At 30.4% G+C, this 23766-nt stretch overlaps 3 protein-coding genes across 4 annotated transcripts; 2 read left to right on the forward strand and 1 right to left on the reverse strand.

Annotated features, from left to right (window-relative positions):
- The first annotated feature begins 1874 nt into the window (after positions 1–1874).
- On the forward strand, positions 1875–6217 carry LOC130442783 (uncharacterized). Its single transcript, XM_056777140.1, has 5 exons — positions 1875–2152; positions 2938–3122; positions 4542–4764; positions 5285–5393; positions 5951–6217. Exons 1-5 carry the CDS (start codon positions 2113–2115, stop codon positions 6099–6101), a joined length of 708 nt encoding a protein of 235 aa, XP_056633118.1. The 5' UTR covers positions 1875–2112; the 3' UTR covers positions 6102–6217.
- A 3679-nt stretch (positions 6218–9896) lies between these two features.
- LOC130445467 (uncharacterized) lies at positions 9897–15134 on the forward strand. The gene is made up of 5 exons (XM_056781093.1): positions 9897–9977; positions 10153–10325; positions 11697–11919; positions 13994–14102; positions 14898–15134. The coding sequence occupies exons 1-5, from the start codon at positions 9938–9940 to the stop codon at positions 15022–15024; spliced, it is 672 nt and encodes a 223-aa protein (XP_056637071.1). The 5' UTR covers positions 9897–9937; the 3' UTR covers positions 15025–15134.
- Positions 15135–16264: 1130 nt separating this feature from the next.
- Positions 16265–22624, reverse strand: LOC130442439 (nucleoplasmin-like protein). 2 transcript variants are annotated; one of them, XM_056776550.1, is made up of 6 exons: positions 22478–22624; positions 22162–22284; positions 20559–20708; positions 20294–20412; positions 16852–16893; positions 16265–16789 (listed from the first exon to the last, which is right to left on the reverse strand). In XM_056776550.1, the coding sequence occupies exons 1-6, from the start codon at positions 22497–22499 to the stop codon at positions 16685–16687; spliced, it is 561 nt and encodes a 186-aa protein (XP_056632528.1). In that variant the 5' UTR covers positions 22500–22624; the 3' UTR covers positions 16265–16684. The 2 variants fall into 2 exon arrangements, with proteins under 2 accessions (XP_056632528.1, XP_056632538.1); XM_056776560.1 differs by lacking the exon at positions 16852–16893 and having other exon boundaries at positions 16298–16789.
- Between the last annotated feature and the right edge of the window lie 1142 nt (positions 22625–23766).

A 23766-nucleotide genomic window follows, 5' to 3' on the forward strand; every position in this document is an offset into this window, starting at 1 on the left:
ATGGAAATTGACCCTTGACATAAATATCTAGTTATTGATTCTGGCTGCTATTCAAATAGTTTTGAATTTTCATTGGTTAGATTATGAATGACATTAAATCTTAATCACGATATAAAAATTATATTTTGATAAGGACCTCAGTAGATCGAAATGTCAAGATTTTATGCTTCTTAACGAAATTTTAATTAAGATGGACTTAAAATCAAGATAATTTATCAACAAAACTATATAAAATTGTTCTATTATATATATATATATCGAATATACCCTCCCCCTTTTCTCGACGAAAACGATATCATTCTAGAATCTCGAAAATACCCCCGTATATACGGAATTGCACGATAACTTTACTAATTTTTGTTCGAAAGGGGTAGTTTTAATATTATTTACTATAATTTTTGAACTGTTAAATTCTCTTTTCGTTGAAAGATCATGCAAATATTATGGTAAGTGATAATTGTTTTTAGTTACATTTTAAACTCTTGTTTAATGTATAAAGTATGTATTAACTAATTAACTATTTTAACATTTTATTTATATTATTTATCTTCTGTACTCAATTTTAGCACTGTAGGGAATATATTTTTTTAAAATCTCGATTATAACCCTCCTAACTGAAATGCGTCTGTTTTGATTTGTAAAAAGGAGAATAACTTTTGAGATTATACGGTAGACGAAAAAGTGCGCGAGAAGCAGTTTCTCAGAAGACGTGAGAGTTGACTGTTAAGGATATTCTGTGATTCCGAAAAACGAACTATTTGCAGAGGAGACGTATTATTTTATTTGAAGACTTAAAAGTTAGTTAGTTACTCTAAAGACGTGAGAGCTGATGATTTATGATATTCTATAAAGACGTAAGGAAACACGGTTTCCAAAAAAAGTATTTCTTTTTAAAGACGTAAAGACGACGGATCAGTTAAATCCAAAACTTGTTTGGAACTGAAATTATGGTCGAGTACAACATAAGAAATATGTATAAATGTATAAAAATTATTAATATTATATATATATATATATATATATATATATATATATATACATATACATATAATAATAATAATAAAACAAAATAATGAAACAAAAAACGTCGAAACGTCGAAAATTTTCAAAATTCCAACGCAATTCAAACCGTGAACCTAGTTCTTGACATGCAAAGTTATTTTGTTTTATATTATCATTACATTGAAAGCTAGTTTTTAAAGTTTTGGTTTAAGCTTCCCACAGACCCTTTAATGTTAATATAGTTCGTTCTATTTTTTTTTCAATAGATATTGTATGCTTCAAAATTGATACGGTGAAAAAAGATGGTATTTTAAATTGGATGATAATGATTGAATTGCATATTGTCAAATTTTATTTATAAATTTCTAGCAAACATTTACAAGAGTAGGAAATTAATCATAGTGCGAGAAGAAAATTTTTCAAATCAACTGACAAATAAAAAACGTCTGTACAATTTCAAGGTTAGGTCACACTTAATTAGCCCCCTAGAATGGTTGCGACGGCCTTCTACTTACCATCACTTAAGGCCCTTAACAGTCTTATATAGTGTATTAAATCAAGATAGAATTTTGCAAAGAAAACAATTTTTTCCGAGATTTTGTGTCCCCTATATGCCTCTTATATGGGACCAGTATAATGGAAGAATTCTTTTTAAGTGACAATGAAATTTAACAAATTTATTCATTTAATTTATTATATTGGAAATAAAGAATGTTTTCATTGAGATAAAAATAAAATAGATGTATTAAATGATTAATATGACTTTTATTTACAATAAATCTATTAGTATTTTCTCGATTTTATATTGTTACTTAATGTAAGTACGGATCTGTATCTAAAATTTAATAAATTGACAAGTTCTATCGATTATTGGAATTTTGAATGTTTTCAACCCATTGGGGTATTATTCTTAAATCAGTTATCTATTATAAATAATGTTGTAATGAGTGTTTTTAACATTGAAATTCAGAAGAAACACGATAAATAAACAAATAATATCGTTTATCAATATTACCAAGGTTAAGAAAGTTCACGTGTACAATTATTATATATAAAAGTTACTTTACATTATTTTACACTCAATAAATTTGCATTTTAGACATCAGCAAAATGTGCAAGAATATTTTTATTATTCTGGTAGTTTTTACTGGTAAGTATTGATATATATTCCGTTTATTAATGAACTAACAAATGAAGACAATAAGTACTTGTAAGGTATAATGAGCGTTCTGTTTTCTCCATCGCAATGTACGGAATTATTCATAATAAGTGGATAGATACAAGACAGAAGTTGTAGAAAATCTTCGGAGAAATGGGAATACCAGCAAAACTCATAGCAATCGTACATGCCTGCTTCGAAGGGTCCCGGACAAAAGTAAAGGCAAATGGTGGTGTATCTGACACCTTCGATGCTATTAGTGATGTTAAGCATTCCCCCCTATAGTCAACTTATTCCCAGAAAAAATGGTACTTCTCGCAGCTAAAGTACAACATAAAATCATCTTGGGAACGAAGCTTAGAGGATGTTAAAAACGTAGTAATTCGCATAGAAAAGGCAGCAAATAATGTGGAATTAAAATAAACTACGACACTTTCCTGTACTTGGACTCTAGAATCACCGGAAGAAGCTAAACTTAAGTCGACAAATAAGCAGCTGTCCATTTCGAATTCACGAGTTTACGAAGCTTATGTCTTGTCTATCTGGAAAATAAAGACTTTTAATGCTTAAACTAATAATGAATCTATGCGAAGATATGGTTTTCACTTATAATTTAGACTATTTATATTGACAAATATTCATATTTGTTATAGGAAGAAATGAAATATGATATATTATTGGAATCAACTATCAAAATACGAAAAATAAATTTTAATAGACACACAAACAGTTCAAATTTTATCAAATCAGTTTTGACTATTTCATTTGTGTTGTAGCTGCCCATAGTAGTGCAGGTAGAATTTACATACCAAGTGTAACCGAAATAGAAGAATATTCCAAGCTGGTTAGAGAGATATTTGTCGAGTGGACAACCCGAGCTGATTACGGTTTATTGGATGAACTTAGCAAATACATCGATAAATCGAGAGATACATGTCAAAACTTTGAACAGAAACTGAATGTAAGTGTATCTTAGTATTATTGTAAAATCTCGAAAAATAAATTGAATTAGATTCGAAATTATCATATCAAATCAAAGGTATAAATAGTAAAAAGTAAAAGCCAAGTCCGATCAAATGTACCGCACTCCAAATCTGAGGAAATAATAGCGGACCCGACGGACGTTGTCCTGCATGATATTTCAAGCGATCAGAATATGAAACCAAGTATAAAATGGAAGACAAATAATATAATTTAATTATTGTTTATTTTTAAATTACATCTACTTAGTTGTCACACAGTGTCATAAGGATATACATTTTACCGGCCAAACATTGGACAAACTAGTTTTGCCTAGGCTAAACTAGTTCTTCCTATACGCAATAGGATTAATTAGTATTGCCTAGTCCAAACTAGTTGATCCTGATATAAGTATATCTAGAAAGTCTAAATAAATAGATTAACTGAATAAAATAATCCGAAATTGGAAAAATAATCATTTTCATTAAAACATTAATGATTCGTTGTGTAAAACCATGGATAATTTGTAATACAAACAATCATAATACAATAAATAATAAGTGTTTTTTTAATAAAAGCAATAGATATATCTAAATTTTTAAAATTGTTATACATGGTGTGCTTTCTGGCACTTGGAATTGCAGAATATCATTGCCTTCTTGAACTATCCACTTCTTTGTCGAACAGTTTTTGTTGCAGCTTCATTTCACAAAAACTTTGCCGTTTGCCCGAATGTTTCGTAGCTGCAGTCCTTAACGATGTTTTAGAAACTTGGTAGCTACCTATAAAAAAGTTTGATTGCAAATATCGAATTCTCCCATGTACAAGTCCTGACATGTTTACTCAATTACTTTCGACTCTGCTAAATTGGTTTAAATTAGCATTATTTTAGAGTATACGTATTTACATCAGTATCGATAGTTTACGGTTTATACCATCGAGCTTAGAACAAATTAGTTTGGACTAGGTTATACTAGTTAATCATATTTCTTATAGGAAGAACTAGCTTAACATAGGTAAAACTAGTTTGTCCTGAAATCGGGTTTGGCTATAACATATATATTAAATATGTTGTAGATGGAATGGCGCGTGAAAATGATGTACTTCGATTACCACTCTGCCATTGTGAGTTAACCACAAAGAACTGGCGTATATATATACTTTACATATTTTTTTTTCAACTTGAATTTTGAGCATTGAAAATCATTTCTATTTTTAATTTAATCTTTTTCGCAGTGTACTTCTTCATCACTATTGTGATGATCATAAAAATTGTTGTTTTTAAACGGCAAGAATCATAAATTTTGCATTGCGTTTATATGATTCTTAGTTTGCATTAATTGTATCTTTGAGAAAACATCTCAAAATCAATTTATTTATATAAAATTAATACTCTCTACTTCAATCAAATTATTTTTAGGTGACTGTTACCGAAGTGATAAGATGCCAAGATGAAATAAAAGTAGGTGGAAATACAGTATGTAACACGGTGAAGTCTATCATCACAAAGTGTACTGTACCAGCGAGACAATTATTAAGTGACTGTTTACCACTTGATACTAAAGAACTTCCTCGTTTGACTGAGAAAATTTTAATTGGTTTTGTGAATCAAGCTTGTCGTGTCACCATTGAAGAACTAATAGGTAAGAATTTTCAAAGGAACAGTATGTGATTGCAAATTGTTTATTTTAAAGAAAACTAACTCATCAATAACTTTATTACTCTATTCTACTCTACTCTACTTATTCTCTCATTATTTCGAATTTAACAAAAACTTTAATGTCAATATACTTTTTTGGAAGTAGCTCATTTTATTTATCTTTGAATTTAATTAAAATGAATTGTCTTCACAGTTTCATTAAGAGTAGTTCATTTGCACTAATTTTGAAATAATTCCTGGATATTCTAAAAATAAATTTGGTCTTAAAAATATTTGTTAATTTGTTCCAAAGCTAGTTCATTTAATTATTTCTTTAAAGTGAAAAAAAATCAGTTGTTTATTGGCTTATAAAAAAAGTAGTTCATTTACACATTTTGGGAATTACAAAATAAAAGATTTTTATCGTTAAAAATGGTTCTTAATATTTATATTTTTATGAAATTAGTTCATTCGATCATCAAAAGTAGATTTACACTGTTGAAAAGATTTTAAATTATTTCTAGAATTCTTCAATCCATGTCAATTTAAGAAAAGATTATCAGAATTTAATACTTGTAAAGAAATGAAAAAGGAACTACCCACCAGTTTTCCTAATACAAAAAAAGTTTGTGAGTAAGTACATTATAGTTTTGTAGTACTTTATATTCAATTACTTCTCTTAATTACTATCTACCTTAAACAAATATTTGAGCATAATTTTTTACTAGAATGCTTTTATAATTCTTACTTTTACATTTTTCGAAATATTGAGAAGTTTCAAAGCAACAGATAATTGTGATGCAACAAACAATTAAATCGTTTTATATAAAAACAGTCTTTGTTCAAATTTGCTTTCTATTAAGTACAGTCGACCTTGAACACTGTTTAGTCTGTGCTGAAACTCGATATTAGAAAAGTTTGTAAAGTTTGAAGAAGAAAATTTTATTTTATTCCAAGAAATGTTTAATACAAATATTACCACTATTTAATTTTTTTGATCACTTGAAATAAAGGTATTTTAATCAATCAAGATCATTGTTATTAAATAGATTTTATTTCAATCAGAAATGAATGTTATTATTGTATTTATATGTTATTATTATATTATTATTATTATATATTATTATTATATTCCAATTATGGTTGATGGTTAGAACAAAATTCAAGTAAACGTTCTTTTGGTTTTTCAGTTTATTGAAGTTGGTCAAGAAATGTTCGAATGATGTTCACAGTGCTACTTGTACCAATCCAGTAACTTTGAACGCATTTGCCAAATTCCATAAAACGATTGAGGATACCACTAAAGACATATGTGAAAATCCAGCTCATAATGAAGTTTAATAATGGCAGAATTTTACACACTGTATATGTATTTATGATTAATGTTTTTATCCTTGATAAAAAGAGATCTATCACGTTTTCAAATAAAGTAAACTAAAGTATTGGTATGAGTAAAATATTTCATTTATCTGTAATCTATTATCACTTCATCCCACACTTTAACTGCAATTTACTTCTGTATCTATCCTGTCAAGTTCTAGTATTTGGACTTACCATCAAATATCAAAATTGTTAAGAACATAAACTTTGGAACATCTGTGGTGAGAGGAAATCAAATAGTTGCTGTCACATGATTACTATTGAAATTAATACTATTTTTAATACTAAAAGAAGGTCACAAAACTGATGTTTCTGTTTCAAATCTTCATCTAGATGTACAACTACTAGGGTAGGGCGTCGATTATCCGAACTTTCGATTATCGGAATCGATTTTTGTTATTTTGAATAGAATTTTAAAAAAACTGTTTTAATGAATACACTGCTTACACCACCATTAAACTAACACGCACAATTACATTGTCTGACACGCGTTTCGATAACCAAGTTATCGTCTTCAGAGACAGAAGATAAACTAAAACCTAATGACTTGACATACCTGTTTTGTACAAAGTTTTCCCACCAATGAACCTTTTCCCGCGAAAATTAATTCCAGCCGAGATCTTCACATTTATTTCTTGACCACTAAACTATAGAGTAGGCAATTTTTACTTTTAGTAATTTCAATGTTTTGAAATACATTCAACAATTTATTCTTAGATACATTGTTAATTAATTTTACATTATTAATATTTATGTCATGATTATGACTGGCGGCGCCTCGACTCTATTCGCTATGTGCTCTTTAAACGGATCTCTTAGTCTGTCCAATATACTTCCCGTCATAAAATTGTGAGTGTTGGTTTGGTGGTGGTGTAAACAGTGTATTCACTATGAATATAACTAACAGTTCCAGAAATTCCAACATGAATTATTTTTCTCAGAACGTCTATAACGGAAGCCATCAATTATTATTTCTCAGAAACTCCTTCGTTACATATTTGTATCTGATTCAAAAGTGTGTCTGTTCAATTAAATTAGACGTTGAATACATATTGGTTTACTAAGACAAAATTTGTTCATTGGACTTGATTCTGTGAAACTCTCGACGTTCATTTGACTGGTTGTGGATGGTTTACTTTCAGTTTCAAACCGTTCTTTGTGAGGTGTATATCGCATTTTGTTTTAAAATATGTCAACAGAAAGAAAAAAAAATGGTTCTTCCATTAAAAGATAAAATGGAAATTATTACGCGGCGGAAAAAAAATGAATCGGGTCAGACATTAGCTATCGAAAGTTCGGTGTTAGTAAATCAACGAACATAATCTTGACAGGCGGGCAGTTCTAATCGTGAAACTGCGAAAAATTTCGATTATCCGAACTACCTCTGACAACATTAGTTCAGATAATCGACGCTCTACTGTAGTTCAATCGTAATTTCATTGAAGTTTCCAAGATGCCATATGTTCTGCTCTGCTTGACCTACAAATTTGGAGCATTTTATTCATGATTGAGCAGATTATTTTACATTTAATTTAAAATCAATATTGTTAATTGCTACTGAATTATGTCATGATATCGCACAAAACTATTTTATTTGCAGATATCTTCAAACGATTCTCAGCGTCGGATTAAATAATAATATATAATAAAATAGTGGCGCCTGTGCATAATACCAACCTGGTGCCTACTTAAGGAAACTAGCTCGAACTCTTTTAAATGTAATATATTAGTTTTAAATTAAATATAAATTATATAAGTAAAAATAAATTGCACAGCCTTGTTAATGACGATAATTGTCGGGTTGAAGTTTGATAAGAGGAATGAATTGCTGTAATTCACAAAATAATTCAAGTTGTAGATCATTCGAATATATTTCTAATAGAAATTTTATTCTCACTTTTAATTCACCATTTACATTTTAAATGCATGGGATATAGAATTTATTACTATTTAGAGTAAAAAATTAGTATATGGATTAAATTACACAATTACACAAAATAAATGATGAAAGTAGTAATGTTGCGGGGCCCCTACGCGCTCGGGGCTTAGGATAAGATTTTGATCATTCTTTTGAACTGAAAAAAAAATCAGTTTTGAATTGACATATTAATCGTTCATTTGCTTACAACTTCTAAATTCTGAAATAAATTTGACGTGACAAAAAAGTGGTTGTTAATTTATTGAAAAATTCCTTAAAAGTTGTTCATTTGCACAAATCTTCAAATTATTATTAGATTCTTTAAAAAGCAAATCTAAATCAAATTACAGGAACCTTAACTCAGTCTGGGTGGATAATCTAAGGATTGAGCCCATCATCACAAAGAAGAAGAAAAACCAAATCATTCAATTATTTTCTTGTAATAAAAGTTTTGTATTAACAAATTCATCGAAAGTAGTTCGTTTACACATTATTTACAATTTAAAAGAAATGTATTGAAAGTAATTCATATGCATGTTTCAAACGATTCTTAGTTTTCAAATAGCAGTTCATTGGATCATTTCTTTGAATTTAGGTCATTTTTATATTGACCGATTCATCAAAATTAGGTTTTAACCTGGCTCTGAAAAACTACTGGACTCAAATTGTAACTTCATACACTTCTAAATTAAACTATATACCTTAAATTGATTAGTTTTTTTGTTATTTTCTTTTTCTACAGTTAATAAAAAGAAAAAAGAAAGCTTGTAATATAGTATTAGCAAACACAATAATCAAAAGAGCTCTAAAAATGATAGAATAGGGGTCACATAAGACAAGGATTGTACTTATGATGTTGGAAGTTGGTAATAATAATAGTTGAAAGAAAAATTAGAAGATTTATTATAATTATTGAAATTCAAGTTATAAGAAGGAACATCTCATATGGGATAAAAGCTGAAAAAGTGACCAACTATATACGATAGAGTAGTTCAAAATCCTTCCGGAATGGCGCTGGTGTAGACGAAGGGAATGGAATAAATATAGCAATTGTGGATGAATTGGAGTAAGCAGAATTGAAAAACTTAATATCATACTTAATTCATTATTGAAAATTTCAACTTGCTTTGTAAAAAGTGTGAAAAATTGTCGAGAACGTAAATAGTATTTAGCGCTCCATTAAAATATACCCTGATACTAGTGTGGCGCCACAGATTTAACAAAGGTCAAGCATTATTATAATTAACTGGTTTCCATCAAAGAGGAAAAAATATTAAAAACTTTTTTATACAGCAAACCTGCAACTCCGAAGAAAAAGAATGTTTTGCTCTTTATACATTAGATAGTGCTATAGGTAAAGAACTATCGAATTGTCTATAGCAAAAAATTAATTTTTCAATGTCTATTATATTTTTTATATGTTGAAATAATGTTAAAATAATAAATAAAAATATTTTTGTCACCTCTGTATATTGAATTTTCATTTAGTCTACCTGTTCAACTCAAAATAAGTATAAATGAAAAGTCCAAAATTATTGAAGTCTCCCTTGATATATTAGACTTCTACTGTGTTTGCTTTATCAGATTTGGAATTTGTCACTGTTTGAACTCTTAAATTGTTATAGTAAAATCAGTTATCTAATATAAATGTTAAGTTTATTGAACAATATAAACCAATTTAAAGACGATAGATACACGATTCCTATCATGAATCAATATTACTTAGGTTACGAAAGTTCATACGATCATTAAGAAGTATATATATATATATATATATATATATATATATATATATATATATATATATATATATATATATATAATGGTGATTTATGGATAAAATTACTTACAATAAGTTTCTTGCAATAACTTCGGTAGAATGAGCAAGAAAATGTTTGTGCTTTTGGTAGTTTTTTTAGGTAAGTGTTACTACACAGTACGTCCTTTATTAGTTGAATAAACAGTAAAAATAATTTTTCGCAAGAGCACTTTATTATATCTATTTTTACAGCTGCAGTTTTATAAACGAAACTTTGATAATTAGATTTAAATTTTATTACAATAAGTAATATTTTTCTATCATTCATGTTCTAGCTACACATAATGCTGTGGGTAAACTTCACATATTGAGTCTAAATCAAGTAAAACGCTACGTCGAGGAGTTCATTGTCGATTGGTCGATAATAGTTGATGGCAGTTTGTTAGAAATAAGAAAGTATGTCGATAGATCGAGGGATACGTGTCAAAACTTTGAACAAAAACTGAACGTAAGTAAATTTTGAACATTGAAATACAAATTATATTAGCGGGATGGTCCCAGAAGTACCTGGCCCAATAAAAACAAAACACAAAAATTTTGAAAAAAAATCTACAGCCATGTTCAATAAGTTCAATACCCTTGACAATCGTTAAGCTCCTTAAAATAACTGGCGAAATCACCTCTTTATTCTTGGAAAATCTTTGTCCACTGAGTTATTTTTTCAAGTCTGGTAACAGGAAATAATCCGATGGGGCTAAATCTGACCAATAGGTTGCAAGAGGTAGCAAATCAATTTTTAATTCAATAATTTAAACCATTGAAATAACGGATGTGTGAGCTGGTCCATTGTCTTAATGAAACAACACTTTCTTTTTAGCCAAATGCGGTCGTTTCCGCTTGATTTCTTCGCTCAAACGTTGTAATAAATTCGCATAATACTCGTCGTTGATAGTTTTTCCTTTTACAAGATATTCAATGAAACTTATCTCACGTGCATCTTCAAAAACCGAGACTATGACCTTGCCTGCAGATGGAACGGTTTTTACCTTCTTTGGGTTCTCCCTTTTCCATTATCCATTATTTCGATTGTTTTTTTTTGTTTTGGGGTGTAAAGTGACCACCCAAGTTTCATCCATTTTCAGTTAATATGCGCACTTTTTGAAATGTCTGTTAGGTGGCTCACTTTCAGTCAACGAAACTCCAATACCGCTTTATGGATACAACATTTTTGGAGTGGTCACCTCATTTGATCGAGCATTGCGATGCTGGTTTTCTGATAACGTTTACTATTGAATTTGAAACATATATTGTACAGTTTGTGTACTTTCTAATAGAGTGGTATTTTCCAAGCAACTATCGCCACCTCTAGGTCAGACAAGGTACTTCTGGGACTATCCTCGTAGCATTGACAAGATGGTAGTATCCGTTATAAATTTGTCATAATGAGTTAACATATAAATTTTATGATCTAGTAAGACAGTCTGGTCACAAATAATAAAACTTAGGTCTGTTCATGAAGTTCTCGTTTTTTTTGTCGTCGATTGTTGGGCTTGTCGACATCTGTTCGTCAACTATAGAATGAAAAATCTATTTTCCATAAACTGCCGTCAAGCGTATTATTTGAGTAAACTTTTTGTGTTTATGTGTGCATTTTTATGCTAAATAGGTGATAGCGTTCTGTAGAGTCCACCGTTTGGATCCGACTCCCAAGTATCTTGTACCTGTCGTACTATTTTTTTAAGCTATTCCGAAAGATTGTTTTCATCCAAGATATTTATTGAAATTTTCTCATCTATACAGTTAAGAAACGTTGTATTTTGATGTGTTTTTGAACCAACAACATGTTTACATAATTTTTACTGCATTCAAAATATTTTAGGTAACTCGTACTGATGTGTTGATATGTCGGAAGGAAATAAAAGTTGGTGAAAACACTGTGTGTAATACATTGCAGTCTTTCATTTTAAAATGTACTGTGCCAGTACGACAATTATTAAATGACTGTTTACCACTTGATACTAAAGAAATACCTGGTTTGATAGAGAAAATTATCAATGGTTTAGTTAATCAAGCTTGTGGCCTAACCCTTGAAGAAATGATCGGTAAGACTTTTGGAAAAAATGTATATAAATAGATATCTGGTCCACAATTTATTCCTATATCATATTTTAAGAAATACTCTTCCATTATCTTTAATAAACAGTGGAGTCCCGATAATACGAAAGTCCTATTAATCCGAAACCGAAATAAGGATATTTTAAGAATGAAAAAACGATGAAAGGATAAAAATAATTAGTGTATTATTAAAAGTTACTGTATCTTTCTAATACATTAAAGTGCAACGAACAAAACAGAACAATATTCTAAACTACACTGGTTTAAAAAAGTCCACTACAGTTATTTGACGACACAGTTACTCCAACGTCTGAAAAACAACGTATCCGCTGGGGTCAAGGTGGACTGTTGTTCAACGTAGCGTAGCGCTACATCAAAGGCAGCCGCGGCGTCAGAGTGTGATACACTCCGCTCACTGTCGTAGTCAGCTTCACCTTCACTCTCATCTGACACGTTGTTTGGTTCTTTAAGAACCATATCAACAATCTGCTGATCATTTACGTCAGCTTGTAGCCACTCTTCCACATCATTTTCATTAGCGTCACCATAGCCAGGAATATTTTGTAATAGCTTCTGCACCTGTACAACTGTTTCTATCTGCTGGTTAATTTGGGGTTTCTTCGAAAGTTACGCTTGGCCAAAGTTTTTTCCAGAATTTCCATGATTTTGCAACCCAATAAATTACATCTTTGATATTTACTATCAACTTGAGCTTTTGAAATAATAAGAGTGTTTCATCTTCAAGTATTCGTCTCAATAACTTTTTCTTGTACGATGCTGCAGTACATGTTGATCCATGGGCTGGATCAAAGGGGTCACGTTGGGTGGGAGGAAAACGGCCATTATATTTCCACAAACTAACTATTCATCCGAGGGATGTAAAGTGGCATTGTCGAGAAAAAATTAAGCACGAATAGGCAAGCCATTTTCTATTCAAAATCGAATGACTTCGGGAACAAATTTGGCATCAAACTAGACTTTTTATGTCAGGTGATTCCCCCTCCAACTTAATGCGAAAAAAAAAATTATACGTTGTATTTCGTATTCATATGAATTTTGGTAATGATTCCATTCCAATCCTAAATGGGTACGATCCCAATCATTTCGGATTATCGGGACTCCACTGTAGTAGAAGTAGATACGTATCTTCCGTTTACAAAATAAAAGTTATTGTGCAAAAATTCTTCAATACTACTCTCTAAAAGTTACTGCGTGGTATCGTTAATTGGAGTGGCGTAAAAAGAACGCTTAAATTTCAAACCATTATAATTTACTTTATTTTTATTACATAAAAAATGGACTCACTTGAATACAATATTTAGATTATCCAATTTATGACTTTGGAATATCGATATGCACAGTTTGTAGTGAACTGGTCACTTTTAGAAGATTACTTCAGACAGATGGCGTCCTTCCGCGTCGATACACATCAAAAGTCTTTTTTCAAAGTTTTCCATTACTTTTGACAATCAACGTTCAGGATGCGCTACAGCGAGTGCAGAGACAACTTAAGAGTTGGAACGCACCGCTTAGTGGAGCGGCGGGGACTTTGAAAAAATCGACTCCCTAACTTTGTCGACATTTTGTAGAGTTCGTGCCGTGCGATGACGACCAGACGACTTCTACTTCATATTGTGTTGCGAACAGGTATCGAACCATTTAGTGGAACATTGAACTCTGTGCGGAAAAGTCGTTGGACAGTAATAACAGAATCATTACTTTTGAAGACATGGTCAACAGCGAAAATACCATGCGCCACTGCTACTAAAACTGGACGCCCCAACCTACAAAACAACCCCGCCCCTCAACTCAAATTCATGCGTTCTTTTTGCGCTACCCTTTAGTACATAACTACTAATAAAAGAGGTGACAATCAACTTGCGCGTAAATTCTTCAAATGAGTATGACACAAGAATCCTGAACATACTCTGTCATCAGATTCATGAGCAGTTTGAAATGGTCCGTACGCGCTGATAATAAAGCACGTTTGGGATTTCTGATTCTGAACTTGTTTTGAATATGTTCAAAGTTGCTAAAACATTAATTATTTCTTTTTTCTAGAATTCTTCAATCCATGTCAATTCAAGAAAAATGCCTTAGAAATTAAAAGTTGTCAAGACCTTAAAAAAGATATACCCAGAAATTTTCCAAATACGAGAAAAGTTTGTGAGTAAGTATATTGTTAGGTTTTTCATCAATTTTGCTTCTAACAAATCATAATAAGTAAAAACTGTTCATTTTGGAGGAAATTAAAATTATTAATGTGAACTTAGTAATCTGTTAATTGTGGTTCGTCTAGAATATTCAGTTCCTCTTCTTTTTATAGGTCCTGGTTGTTTTGCCTTCATAGAATATTGTGTATATTTATTGAACATAATATATTCCAACATTAACGTCAGTCTTATATTATGTTTTGGTATTTAATCAGTAATTCTTCTTTGTATTGACATTATTTCCTGTTTGTATACATACATACAAATTCCTTCCATATGCTTTTTAAAATTTCACTGCTACTGAATGCGAGCGACCACAGGCTTAAAACAAATTTTTATTAGATAGTATTTATACAAAGAAAAAAATACTTTTTGAAAAGCATTTAGTGGACTTTATAGTATTGAATTCTTTTGCAAGTAATTTTTTATAAACCAAATTGTCAAAACTTGACAAACAATTGAAAAAATAAGATTTTGTTGTTCGAAAACCGCAAATGAAATTGAACTTCATAAAGTGATAATTTGAAAATTATTTTGATCACGAAAAATATTTCTTTCCTCAGTGCAATAAATTGTTATATAATAATTATAGTTACATACTGAGAATAGGGTACTTGCATTTTTTAAAAAGTATTTTGTTTATTTCATAAGGTCTTCATATGAGATAATGTCTAAAAGTAAAATATTTAATTAAATGTGCAAGTACCCTATTGTTATAACAGAACTTAAGTAAGTATTCTTTTATTTTTTAGTCTATTGAAGCAGGCCAAGAAATGCTCTTATGATGTTCACACTGCTACTTGTACAAATCCAATAACTTTAAACGTATTCGCAAAACTCCACAAAACGATTGAAGATAGCACTGAAGAAATATGCTAAAATCCAACAAACAATGTAGTTTCTTAAAATTGTTAATGTACTTATAAAAACAGAAGATTCAACATTTTCAAGTTTTAAAAAGTAAACTGAAATATATGTACAATATTTTATTACCTTTATTTAATTATGACTTTTGCTCCCTATATACACTTACACTGCAATTCATTTTTATCTTATGTTAAATTATAATTTTGACTTGAGAGGATAGTCTTTGGACTTAGTACCATGATCTTATAGACTGCAGTCTTAGTACATAAACTATTGTAGTTTACAAACATATTAAAATCTGTGAAATATAGAAATAAACCTAAATATCAATGATAGCTCATTAGAACTGTGGCGACCACACCATGTTCATTTAAAGATACATAATATGAAAACACTTTCATTCACATTTTTCATCCCCAAACAACTTCTTGAAAAAACCAATATTTCAACGAAATCTGACTGACCGTCGCCTGTAGAAGGCAAGTTACATTTTTATAAAATCTTCCCAATATTATAACATGCAATTAACTTATTCCCCTCATATATATATATATATATATATATATATATATATATATATATATATATATATATGGTAGCAGGTTCCAGAGAAAACCGCAATACCTACTTCTACCTTCCCGTTGTATGAAAACCCTTCCTATATTTTATTTACACGAAGCCAACTGAGGCGTTTTGAACCCTAGTTTCTCTTCTTGAACGCCTAAGTCATCACTAGCAGAGCTACGCTGCTCCTAGAGGTTACACACGCATGGGGAATAGCTGCTAAGTTCAGTTTTACGTTTTGTATGTCTATATATGTAAGCTTTCGGTAGTTAATTGAGTTTTGTTGTTACCACCTCTCCCATCCTCGCCCTCAAGACTTACGCCCATAAAACTGAAAAATGTATTTAAAGCGTTTTTCATTAAATATGAATGTGGGAGAAGAAAGTTCAATTTTTTGCAAATGTTTCTAAACTCTCAACATAGAGCCAAATATATTGAAAGAAAATTTCTAATGAAAAACTGAAATTATTTCTAATAAGCTATGTTACTCGACTAAATTTTACCAGATCTCCGTATAAAATGTTCTTTGTCGTATCATTTCCAAATACCTACTTAAAGCCGCATCCGAACTCGCGAGTGAAACATGAGTTTAGATCCGATTCGAATATTCTTCGCGGTTCGTTTCATGGTTTCATTTTTCATGGTAAATAGTCTTCATTTTAGGTCTTGATTAATAGAAACACTTTTTATAAATATGTAATTTTTAGTGAAAGGTTAAGTGAAAACAATATTTACTACAAAAAATGGTTTTAATGAGGCTGCATATTTACAACAAAATTGGATGATCTTTCAAGAAATAAATATCTCAAACGCTGTCCGGCTTAAAAATATTTAGATCACATTTAAAAACTAAGATTTATACCTGGAATAAAAGAAACTTTCACAAACTTATGACGTCAAGAACATACTATACTTATTCAGAATTGTCGCTTAGACCTGCCGAATAACTCTAGAAATACATTAAAAAACTAACTTAATATTACAAAGGAGGAGGTTAATTTTTTGGTTGTACATCACATCGATGAAAGTCAAATAGGAGAATAATTAAAAGCAACTGTTTTTTTGACAGCATCAATACGATGTACATATATTCTTAGATGTTAATGTTTTACTTCTTTGCAGCCTTGGCGTTATTTTTGACAGGAGTTTTTCCCTTGGCGTTAGTTGCTTTTGCTTTTTTGGATTTTGGTTCATCCTCCTCTTCGTCTTCCTCCTGAAATATAAAAAAACATTGTAACGGTGACTACTTAGTTGTTAAAGTCGATCAAGTCACACCTTTACTTTTCCATTTGAAACTTTCCGTTTTCTACCGTCCTCCTAAAAAAATGGGAATGTCAATAAAAGGAAAAGGTCATAATGCCATCCACCCCATTGAATACTTAATATTTAGATCACTACTATTAGCGTCGCTACTTTAATACTAGACTGGCGGGTCTGTTCTTTAAAACAAGTACAATGTACTAAATTTAGCTTGCTATCTACATTGCTTCGAAAGATGTAGAGATTTCGCAGCGATAAAAATTGTACTTGTAATATTAGAAATATTTCAATTCAAAAACGTCCCTTTCAATTAAAGTTCATTTTCACCATGATATAAAATGTTCCTATTTTGAAATGAAGGATTTAGCACTAAGCTACTATAGTCCACGTGTACAGATTGGGAAATTCCCTCTCTATTTTGAAAGCTGATGCGCGCCATACACAAAAAACGAGTGCATGTTATGTGGGACTTCTCAAAGTATGACATACAACAAACAAGTTAGTCAACATCGGCTAATTCTACCGTGGTTTTTAGAAATAAGAATATAAATGTACAATAGTTGATCCAAAAAATTCAATGTAGGAAAACCATATGAACAATGTGAAGAAATTTCAAAAGTATCCTGATCTAAGGATTTGTCAAAAATAAAGAATCATGAATACATGACCAGGGCCAAAACAAGATTTTTGTTTTCAGCAAAACAAACAAGTGCCTTTTTCTGATAAAAAAATTATCTCCAAAACTCTGAAAATATTTCATTTCATAGATATGGCAAATTAATATAAGTTTGTAGAAGGTTGCAAAAATTACCTGCAAATGGTCTTATGAAATGTGAATTTAGCTATTTGAAAAGTAGATCCAAAACCATTAAATCCGTATTTAATCAACACAAAACATACTAACATTTTCAAAACACCAAGAGACTTCAAAGAAAAGCTCAGTATAAACTTAAAAGTATTTGTTGTATGAAATAAGGTTTCAGTATTTCGCAAACAAACACAAAATACAATTTTTCATTACCAGTTTGAGTGAAATAATAATCCTCTCAATACTCAGCCTTTTCATCGAAAAAATATCTTTGAAACCATTAAATTTCGCACATTTTTGAAAATTGATACCAGAAGATTTTTTTACCGTAACTGACCTGGCTCTTACAGTTTGCAAGAAGTTTCATATCAACATATCAAATTTGTTATAAAAGGCTTTTTAATTACTATTTGTAACTTGCTTTTACTAACAATATGTCTGATGCCTAACATAACAGAATCAATGTCAGAAATCATAGTGATCAATTACCTAAATGTGATTTTAATAAGACTGAAATTTCTTATGAAATGCTAATTTAATAAATACTGATATAATGACATTTATCTATAAGGAGCATTTTAGAACATTTAATTACAAAAGACGTTTTCAATCTTTTTTCACATATAAAAGCGGTATGTTGAAAGCATTGAAATGAAAATTATTTGGAAAGCCGCTTTTATTTAGACACTTAATAAGATTCTAGTTCGAAAACGGAATTTCAGTGAAATTTATCATTAATAAAAAAATGGAACATTCTTTGTTGCATTACCAATATACAGTTTTTTCAAATCATGTAATTTAAATCGATGTTTGAATGAAATCCATTTTAAAAATTGAAAAGTATATCATTTACTAATAATTTGCACAGATGATTAAGGAAAAGCAATATAGAGGCAAGCTCAACGCTCAACACTCTCACACACACTCATACATACAAAATATATTCTGTTCACCTTCTGAAATTTTCCAACTTCACTTTATTAAATAAACACATTAACAAAATTTTAATATGCCCTTTTAATCTTGACAAAAACGAAGAATTACAAAACAAATTTTTGACAGTGGTAAGATTAAAGGCAACTATAGACTATACCATTTGGTCGGGTCGACAGGATAAATTGGTCGGATCAGCTGTGATCAGGTCAAATGTAGACTATAATCCTGTCGCGTTTTGACAGATGGCCGTTCCAACTGATTATTCAACCAAATCATAAAGTGTGTGTAGCACTGTTGGATGGATTTCATTTCTTGGTAAGATTTCTGTATCATAACAGAGACAGAAGTTGATGAGGTTTAATCCTCATGAGGATTCAAACTATTTTAATATTCATTGCAGAAATGAAAAAGTGAATCTACACTGTAATTGGACAAAAAAAGATTTTGAAACGAAAAAATCGCATGAATAGTGTATAATTTGAAAAGAAATTGCTTGAAATAACTCTGAGAGTTTGACACGACCTATAACCCAACCTAACAAATTGTTTATTTCACACTTTATACAAATCTACAATTTCATTTAACAAGTTTTGAAACTATGTAATTTTTCATGCACCAACATCGCTATTGGTACTCAACTACATATCTGGGACGTTCCTTTTTTACACTACGCCTACACAAGTATAGACGCATTGATCGCCATGAAGCTTCAATTCTTTGACTGTCAACTCCTTCCTGAGTCATGAACTCTAAATAAAGATACACTGTCTCATTGAGATAACCTTATTCTGTCAATTAGTTGCAGCAATTCACCTATCTGTGCGTATCTTTGTATTGTACCTTTTTTCACGTGTTTTAGGATAAGTAGGATCTCCATCTTGGAAATTATCCAAACACTTTGTTTTGAAAAAATTATTGTATTTACAGATTTGATAAGCCCAGAACACATTATAATGGTCAAAACAGTTGTTTCTGCAATTTTATTTTTCATATTTACTCCCTTCCCATTTTACATACCAAACCCCAACACCATCCATCACAATACAGAAGTCTAGCCCGCCTTCCATCAACGTTAATGCTGTTAGAACAATTTCCAACTTTTGTTGGTTAAGACGAGCCATAATAGATTGTAGTTTGTGTATAGACCTGATAATTTATTGTGGTTTTGTGTGACCACAAATCAAGATATAGTAGACATGCCAACACAAATTAGACTGACTACATCGTGTTGGTCGTGAAATCTGAAGCAAAACACGATTTGGTCAGGCTATTTGTCGGCCCCACCAAATCATAGTCTGTAGCCGCCTCAATCCTAGACTTATCTACTTTACTTAATATTAACTCAATATGAATCCCAATGTAAATAATGACCAAATCAACCAAACACATTTGTTTTTCTCAGTGCAGATGCTTTACTATATTTCATAAGATTGAAAACTTTCTAATGACTACATTAGTGGTATGATTTTTAACAAATTTTCCTATAATCAAAAGCTTCAGTACTTAAAAAATTTTGGTTAGTTGGTTGAAATGTTTTATCTATATAGGTAGTAAACCCTTTGAGGGCCACAGATTTTTCCTGATACAGGTCATCCATTTTTGTCCTATACACTTTTTCAAAACATGTCCAGATTTTCAATTAGACTTTTTAATGAAAAAGTGAAGTTTGTGAGGTTGAACAGAATGTATTTCATTTACAAATATTATACTTACAGCGCCTTCTTCGCCCTCTTCATCATCTAACATTTCTTCTTCTAGTTCGTCCATTTCATCAAATTCCTCCATTGGACTACCAATCAGGTGGTGTCCAATTATGTGAACTGGTCCATTTCCTATAAAAAAAAGTTTATTAATTCTGAAAATGAAATCACATTTGAACACACTGTAGTGTTTTTGACTAAAACAAATTTATAAAATAGACTCTAATTTATAACAATTGATTACATCCAATTCATTACAAATAAGCTTTTTTACTTACCTTGTATGAGGGAGAAAGTAACTGGAGGATCGGGGAATGACAGATCTAACAATACTTGACTGTTGGGACCACCAGCCTTAAGTGTTGCTACTGGAATTTTTACGGAATCTTTCCAGGTCATGGCTTCTACTTGTACTACATTTACCTCACCTAAACAAAATATTCATTTAATTTTTTCATACTAAAAATTTGGTAGTTACAAGAAAACAATATATTTTAGTTTCAATTAAAAATAGAAGAAAAAGAACCACCATCATTTTTCCCTTGTCAGATGACAACTCAAAAACTGATAAAGTTACCACAGGCAACTAATCGCTTGACATTTTTTGAGATTAGATTTTCAAGTTTACTAGCTCCAATAGAATTGCATGTATTTCTTCCTCTGGTTATCATTCACAGCTTGACAGGAACAATTTCTATTTTTGATTTAATGTTGGTCAAGAGAATTCAATATTCCAATAAGACTAGGTGATAGATGTGAATGTTTAAGGATTCAATAATGCTTGTGACTGTCAAGAGGCTTGAGCAATAATAATCACTATGTAAGTGTAGCCCATAACAAACCACCCCATTTCATTACTATTCCTCCACCATAGACAAATCTTGGTTTTATGTAGCAATGGAAAAACCTTGTTTAGTGAGACACTGACCTCTATACTTTCAGTCCAAATAACTTCAATGTGCTGAGGTTAACAGAGGTCTGGTATTCCCAGCTTTCAGATCAAATTCACCTCATCATACAGAAAATCATACCATTTTATCAAATTAACACAATTGCTGAAGTTCAATCTTTAGGACTGAGATTATGATTAAAGCACAAACTAGTAATAATCAGTAATAAATGGTAGCAAATTGTTATATTGCATTTTCAGTTCAAATACCAGAAGGTTGGGCATTTTACACATTCTTCTGGTGTTTGTTTCACATTTAATGCACACAATATCCAATAAGCAAAATTATTTAAGCGAATACAATGACAAAAGTCACAAGCATAGCATCATTGCTAGCAAATGTGTATATTACTTAACAAATGCAGAGTTTATCTCCACATAATTCTTTATAATATGAGATAGAAATGAATGTTTGATAACTATTAATGCTTAAAATGAAACCAAAACAATGACCTATAGTAGGAATGTATTAGATATTTCAATAAATATAATGTTAAATTACAGTTGACAAATAATTTGTCACACGTTTACTAAAAGTTGGCGTCATTTCAAAAAGCAACGAATTATAGTAAAAACAAAATGCGAAATCAATTAGAAATAAATATTTACTGCTACCAAAAGCCTAAAAAAGCACTTGCATTTTTGGGGCCCAAATAAGTTATTAGTTATCCTCAAAGTGATTACATTAATGCAAAAGCGGCTTTAAAAATATGACTAATCTAACAATAAAACAGTATTATATTAAAAAGAATACTTTTTCGGAAGCTTGGACGCCGAGTAATGGCGTTTACAATGGGCGGACATAACAAAATTTCAAATATTGTTAAACGTAGTATTTATGGAACAAATACATATTTTTAAGAAGCAACAAACAGAATAAATATGAAAAAAATACATAGAAAGCAGTATTTGAAAAAATTAACAACACATACCTTCGGTGGCTTCGGGTCCTAACAAAGCTTGTTTGATTATCAGTTTGTGTCCTCCTTGGTAATCTTCTGCTCCTTTTGCTTCTGGATCCCATACTTCACTAGTTTTTCCTTTTAATGTTAAAGCTGCAAAATGAATTGAAACAACCATTGTATAATAGAAAAATAACTCCCGTTGATGCTACTCTTAAGGACAATGGCGCGCAAATGCCGGGTATCAGAACAAGACTAACGTATTAGTATAGGAACATTAGCCTTCTTATGTGACGTATATATAAAAAATATATGTCCAAGAAATATGAAAAGACGAAAAACTTACCAAAAAAATATTCATCTGCCATTTTTGATAAAGGATGGTATTAGATTTTTCAAGAAATACACGTGAAGTGACCACCGGTAAACTGGTCGAAGATGAAAAGAGGTTGTTGAGTTCAGTTTGTAATGGCGGTAGAATGAGAAATCCATTAGGGGGCGCTGCTGTTGGGAAACAACAAGCAATGCCTAATATTCCAGTCGTCAGCTCAAGTAAACACTAAACTAATCTAATGCATGAAATATAAAAAACATTTCAAAACTAAATCACTTGACTTGAGTAATTTTTGTCAAGTTTTATTTTTAGATTTCAGATTGTTATTTGAAGAATTCATTTCTGAGATATTCTCTATATTTTTTGAGGAATAATTATGTTTAAACATTATTAACAATCACGGCACATATAAATCCCTTCAAGATTTGTCTAAACGTTTATATAAACGAGATGTGATTCTGAGTAGTGTCACACAGCTGGGTATATTATATTAATGGATGTGATATTTTCTCGACTTTGTGAAAATAAAGTGAAATATTAACTATCGAAATATTCATGTAATCATATCAATATAAAACAATGATACATTATTTTACATGAATAATCAACAGCTAATTACTAGAATGAAGTGAAGATGACCGTAAAAGATTATAATAATTCATGAACATTCAGTTTCTACTCGATTTATTAAAATAACATAGACCGTATGCTTAGCCATGATGAGTTTCCATTTACAAAGTAATCACCCGGCACTTCTAAGAAAGTAAAATAGTATTGCATGGTTCAGATGAACTTTATTTCATGTAAATTTTCAGTAGGGCAAATTATTGCTTTTATTATGAGAATTATGCTTTTAAAACTTCAAGCCAAACCAAAACATATTTTACAGTAATCATTAGTATCCGTAGAGGCAATTTTCAAATTTGACTTTTAAAATCAATATATTTATTATACAGTAATCTACTAAAATAATAAGTACATTACACTGAGTCAGCTATTTAATGATAGAGGACAGACTATTGAAGCTGATTCAGCAGAATATAAATTATTATTATATGATACATAATATTTAAATTGATTGTTTATTGGTACAAAATATGATAAGAAGTATTTTTAATATAATAGCTTTCTTTTTTGCTATATGATAATATTCTACATTCCTAAGTATTATCAATATATTTCAATGATTCTGTTCAATTATTAAAGGCTGTACCAAATAAATTAAGCGATTGTTGTTTATAGCCATTTTAACACCAAATTTAGATTGTATGTATGGAGGGTAGTGGTAAGGAGAACCGTCT

The sequence above is a fragment of the Diorhabda sublineata genome, chromosome 1 (genome assembly GCF_026230105.1).
Source record: "Diorhabda sublineata isolate icDioSubl1.1 chromosome 1, icDioSubl1.1, whole genome shotgun sequence".
NCBI lineage: Eukaryota > Metazoa > Arthropoda > Insecta > Coleoptera > Chrysomelidae > Diorhabda > Diorhabda sublineata.

Bases quoted from the DNA above. Each gene is read 5' to 3' on its own strand.
- LOC130442783 (XM_056777140.1), top strand. From the start codon at position 2,113: ATGTGCAAGAATATTTTTATTATTCTGGTAGTTTTTACTG. The intron at 2,153-2,937 runs GTAAGTATTGAT...TTTGTGTTGTAG, and splicing joins TATTCTGGTAGTTTTTACTG to CTGCCCATAGTAGTGCAGGT. The intron at 3,123-4,541 runs GTAAGTGTATCT...AATTATTTTTAG, and splicing joins ACTTTGAACAGAAACTGAAT to GTGACTGTTACCGAAGTGAT.
- LOC130445467 (XM_056781093.1), top strand. From the start codon at position 9,938: ATGAGCAAGAAAATGTTTGTGCTTTTGGTAGTTTTTTTAG. The intron at 11,920-13,993 runs GTAAGACTTTTG...TCTTTTTTCTAG, and splicing joins AACCCTTGAAGAAATGATCG to AATTCTTCAATCCATGTCAA. The intron at 14,103-14,897 runs GTAAGTATATTG...TTTATTTTTTAG, and splicing joins AATACGAGAAAAGTTTGTGA to TCTATTGAAGCAGGCCAAGA.
- LOC130442439 (XM_056776550.1), bottom strand. From the start codon at position 22,499: ATGGCAGATGAATATTTTTTTG. The intron at 20,413-20,558 runs GTAAGTAAAAAA...TTTTTTTTATAG, and splicing joins TACTTTCTCCCTCATACAAG to GAAATGGACCAGTTCACATA. The intron at 16,790-16,851 runs GTGTGACTTGAT...TTTATATTTCAG, and splicing joins TTTCAAATGGAAAAGTAAAG to GAGGAAGACGAAGAGGAGGA.